This window comes from Silene latifolia, chromosome Y (assembly GCF_048544455.1).
Source record: "Silene latifolia isolate original U9 population chromosome Y, ASM4854445v1, whole genome shotgun sequence".
NCBI lineage: Eukaryota > Viridiplantae > Streptophyta > Magnoliopsida > Caryophyllales > Caryophyllaceae > Silene > Silene latifolia.
The window spans coordinates 268211702-268216584 of record NC_133538.1 but is presented as its reverse complement, the minus strand read 5'-3'; the positions used below and the strand labels follow the sequence as shown (position 1 = coordinate 268216584).

The 4883-nt window shown below is 37.9% G+C and overlaps 1 protein-coding gene across 1 annotated transcript; it reads left to right on the top strand.

The window, feature by feature from the left end:
* Positions 1-412: 412 nt before the first annotated feature.
* Positions 413-4398, top strand: LOC141630632 (uncharacterized). Its single transcript, XM_074443414.1, has 6 exons — positions 413-1079; positions 1288-2147; positions 2235-2521; positions 3238-3411; positions 3528-3957; positions 4033-4398. Exons 1-6 carry the CDS (start codon positions 413-415, stop codon positions 4396-4398), a joined length of 2784 nt encoding a protein of 927 aa, XP_074299515.1.
* Positions 4399-4883: the final 485 nt, after the last annotated feature.

Genomic DNA, 4883 nt, shown 5'->3' with positions numbered 1-4883 from the left:
ATATCGTCTTACTTGCAATTATTATTAGAAATGTCTTTAACTAATTATTAAATTATATAAATTATTCTTATAAATTATTATCGAAATACGGAGTATTACAGTCTTCCCCCCTTAAAATGAACTTCGTCCCGAAGTTCGCTCACAACTATCACCACATCACTTATAAACATCCTTACAACTAAGCATCATCCAACACCATCATCCATTTACGATTATCATCCATACCAATCGCATCACAAGGTATCTTAACAACAATTCAAAACATTCGTAGTATTACATTCCTTCCCCCTAAAAATTAACTTCGTCCTCGAGGTTCGGAATATCAAACAATAGGAATTAAAAACTCATTGTTGTAACGCCACAAAATAATAAAACACACATTGTAATATAAACAAGTAGTCATGGTCATTTTATGTTTGATAACAAGCCTGTGATAGTGAATGAATGGTCTCCTGATGTTGAATTGATTAAGAGTGAGGTCAAAACAGTTCCAATCTGGGTTAAATTGTCTGGGCTGGAATTGAAATTTTGGGGAATTGATTGTCTGAAGAAAATTAGTGGACTGTTAGGTGAATTTATTCAATGCGATGAAGCTACCAGACTTAAGAACTTCCTGGGCTATGCTAGATTGTTGATTGATGTTCAGGTGGGCCAGGATTTTCCTAAATCTATTCAGTTCCAGGATGAGAAGGATAAAGTGCACACAATCAAGGTGGAGTATGATTGGCTCCCTGTGAAGTGTTTAAGTTATTCTGGAATTGGTCATATTAAGAAGAATCGTAGGAAGCAGAAGGTGCAGCCTAAAGTTAAACAAGTTTGGCAGAAGAAAGTAGTTAAACCAGTGCTTCCACAGAGTGATAAATCAGTGCTTGTGGATAAAGGGAAAGGAGTAATGATAGAAGCCACTCCTGTAGGACCAAGAGTTCCTGGTGTCCATACCCCAGCTGGTATAGTCATACGTGGGATGAGCAAGGATGGATATGGTTCAGTTCAAGTGCCCAGAAACAATACTTTCCTTGATGCGTTGACTATGGCACAAAGATCTTCCCAAATGAGACAGGGGTCTGGTCCTGGAATTGGTGGGGTTCTGGACCATGTCTAATATTGGTTTTTGGAATATTCGTGGACTCAATAGCCTGAATAAATAAAAAGATATCAAATGCTTTTTAAACAATAATAATTTGGGGCTATTTGGGTTAGTAGAGACTAGGGTTAATAATAAGAATTTGAATAAAATTAGGAATAATATTTGCAGTGGTTGGTCTATTTGTACTAATCATTCTGTAGCTGCTGAAGGGCGTATTTGGTTATTATATGTGGTTTTTGTTTTGGACATTGTGGATGTCACTGCTCAGACTATGCATACTAGAGGGACTAATAGAGTTCCTGATGAGGAATTTTACTATACTGTGGTTTATAGATATAATAAGGCTGCTGAGAGATTGAGTCTTTGGAGTAGGATAAAATATTACTGTCAAAATTTACAGGGTCCTTGGATGTTAGGAGGAGATTTCAATAATGTGTTACGTTCTGTTGAGAGGTTGGGTTCTTTGGTCACCTTGGCTGAAATTAAACCTTTTCAGGAGTGTTTGACTTACTGTGAGCTTGAGGATATTAAAGCCATTGGTTCTTTCTTCACATGGAATAATAAGCATGAGGTGGAATCCTTGGTTTATAGTAAAATTGATAGGAGTCTTGTAAATGAGGCTTGGATGCATACTTTCCCTGAGTCTTATGCTTATTTAATGCCTGAGGGGTATTTTGACCACTGCCCTTGTGTGGTGTACTTCACTGCCCAGAATGAGAAAAGAAGACCTGTCTTCAAATACTATAATATGTGGTCACTTGATAATAAGTTCTGGGATGTGGTTACTGAAGCTTGGAATACTCCTACTGAGGTTACTCAAATGTATCAACTGGTGACAAAACTTAAGGGGTTGAAGAGAGATTTAAAGAGCCTGAATAAGGGAGACCTTGGAGATATTGAAAATAAGGTCAGGATTGGCAGGTTGGCATTGGTTAAAATTCAGGAGGAATTGAGACACTGTCCTAAGGATCCTGCTCTAGTGGCCATACAGAGGGAAGTGGGCAATGAGATTGGCATTCTACAACAAGCTTTGCACAAATTCCTTGCTCAGAAAGCTAAAGTGGATTGGCTCAACATGGGGGATGATAATACTCATTTCTTCCATTCTTAAATTAGAGGGAGAAGTATCAGGAATAAAGTTCTGCAGGTTAATAATATTGAGGGAGAGAAATGTGCTGACCCTGTGTCTATTCAATCAGCTTTTTTACAATATTATGAAGGGCTGCTGGGTAGTAGCACAAAGGTGGATGCTGTGTGTGGTTCATTGATAAAGCAGGGTAGGGTTCTCACAGATGAGCATCATGGTACTCTTTTGACTGATGTCTCCGATGCAGAGGTGAAAGCTGCAATGTATGATATTCATGGCAACAAATCACCTGGACCAGATATGGAAGTCAGTTCTTCAAAGATACTTGGGATATTAAAGGTTCCCATGTAACTAGAGCAGTGCAGGATTTCTTTAGGTCAGGTACTTTACTCAAACAAATTAATACCACACTCATTACCCTTATTCCTAAAACTGAGATGCCTAAAGATGTGACCCAGTTTCGACCCATTGCATGTTGTAACACTATTTACAAATGCATTAGTAAGATCCTTTGTAGTACACTGAGCACTATTCTCCCTGAAATTATTAACCCTGCTCAAAGTGCCTTCATTAGGGGACGAGACATTGTAGAAAACATCCTCACTTGCCAAGATCTTGTCAAACTTTATAATAGAAAAGCTTGTTCCCCTAGGGTAATTATGAAAATTGACCTTCAAAAGGCTTATGATACTATTGAATGGAGTTTTGTGGAAAATATGTTGATTGAACTTAATTTCACTAAGAGATTTGTCAAGCTTGTGATGGAATGTGTTACTACTCCTATGTATTCTCTATCACTTAATGGAGAATACTTTGGTTTTTTCAAGGGTAAGAGAGGATTAAGACAGGGAGATCCCCTTTCTCCTCTGTTGTTTGTCATTTGTATGGAATACTTGAGTAGAATCCTGGATAACATCAGAGAATATGCCCTTTTTAGATACCATCCCCTTTGTGGTAGGATCAAGTTGACACACTTAGCCTTTGCAGATGATCTTCTCTTATTCTGTAAGGGGGATATGCTGTCCATTATCAGTATGCTTAGGGCCTTTTAATTTTTTTCTAGAGCTTCTGGCCTTAAAATGAATAAGGGTAAATCTAGCATATATAGTAATGGTGTACATATGGATATCCTGTCTGAGATTATCAGAATCACTGGGCTTAAGCATGGTTTCCTTCCTTTTACTTATCTGGGCATACGCATTGCTTCAAGGACGTTGTCAGTGCTGGATTGTTCCATGTTAGTTGAGAAAGTTACCAACAGAATCAAAGCTCTTGGGTGTAGAAAACTCAGCTATGCAGGAAGATTGGTCCTCATTAAAGCAGTTCTGGCCAATTTACACTCCTACTGGCTAGAATCTTCATCCTCCCAAATACTGTTTTGAAACAAATAGCCACAGCTTGCAGAAAGTTTCTGTGGACAGGGGTTGCTAATGATGTAGGGAAATCTCTAGTATCTTGGGAACAAATTTGTAAGGACAAGTGTTATGGAGGTCTTGGGATTAAGGATCTGATCAGATGGAACAAAGCTGCCTTGGGTAAATATGTTTGGTGGTTAGCTCAGAAGAAGGACCATTTGTGGGTTAGATGGGTTCACTCTATTTTTATGAAACAGGCTGATTGGAAGACTTATTCACCAAATCAGAATGGTAGCTGGGCATGGAGGAAGTTGTGCAAGATCAAGGACATTCTGTTACCTGGTTTTGCTGGTGACTGGTGGTTAAAAGATAATCAGGAATATACCATCAGTAAGGGTTATAATTGGTTGGGACCAGCTTCAGAGAAGGTTGTATGGTCCAATTTTGTCTAGGTTAAGGAAGCTATACCTAGACATAGTTTTATTGGATGGCTTGTGGCACAGAATAGATTGCTCACTCTTGACAGGTTGAAGAAAATGGGGATCATAGAGGATGAGACTTGTCCTTTATGTGGTACTCTGCCAGAATCTCACCACCATCTTTTCTTCAACTGTATCTTTAGTCAGAAATGCCTTGACTTGATGTCTGCTAGACTGGGTTGCCATCTACCCAGTCATGACTTCATTGAATGGTGGACTAGTAGGAGGTTCAGAACTCCAGTGCCGAAAAACAAGATTGCTGCAACATACTTAGCACTGATCTATGCAATCTGGTGGAATAGGAATATGGGCAGATTGGAAGGGAGAGTCCAGCAGCCTGCTGTGATGATCCGTGGCATTGTAGAAGACCTCAGACTTGAAATTGACTAAACTATTTTCTTTTTTCAGTCTTAGTCCTTAATTCGCAGGGTTTTGTGTGATTGTTGAAAATGTATGGGCTTTGTTAGTCATTGGGCTTTGAACGATGTATTTTGGTTTTCTTATTAATATAAGCTTACCTTTTACAAAAAAAAACATAAACAAGTATTATTTCCAACACGAATTAATGGTTAAATGAATACAGAAATATTTGATTTACTTCCGAGTAGCAAAACCACAACTTAAACTAACTTTATTTAAACTCAACTACTTTACTTAACTACCGACGAATACATTGCCAGACTAAATAATAATCTATAACAAAGGATACACATATTGTTTTAATTAATCTTTTCTTGATATTGATATCTAACTTAAAAATGGATGCAACTATTGTAATCATATATATAGGCTTAGGAAAACACATTCCACATATCACGAGACATGGTAATCTACTTCACACAATTCACAACATTAAAATATCTAGAAACAAAAAC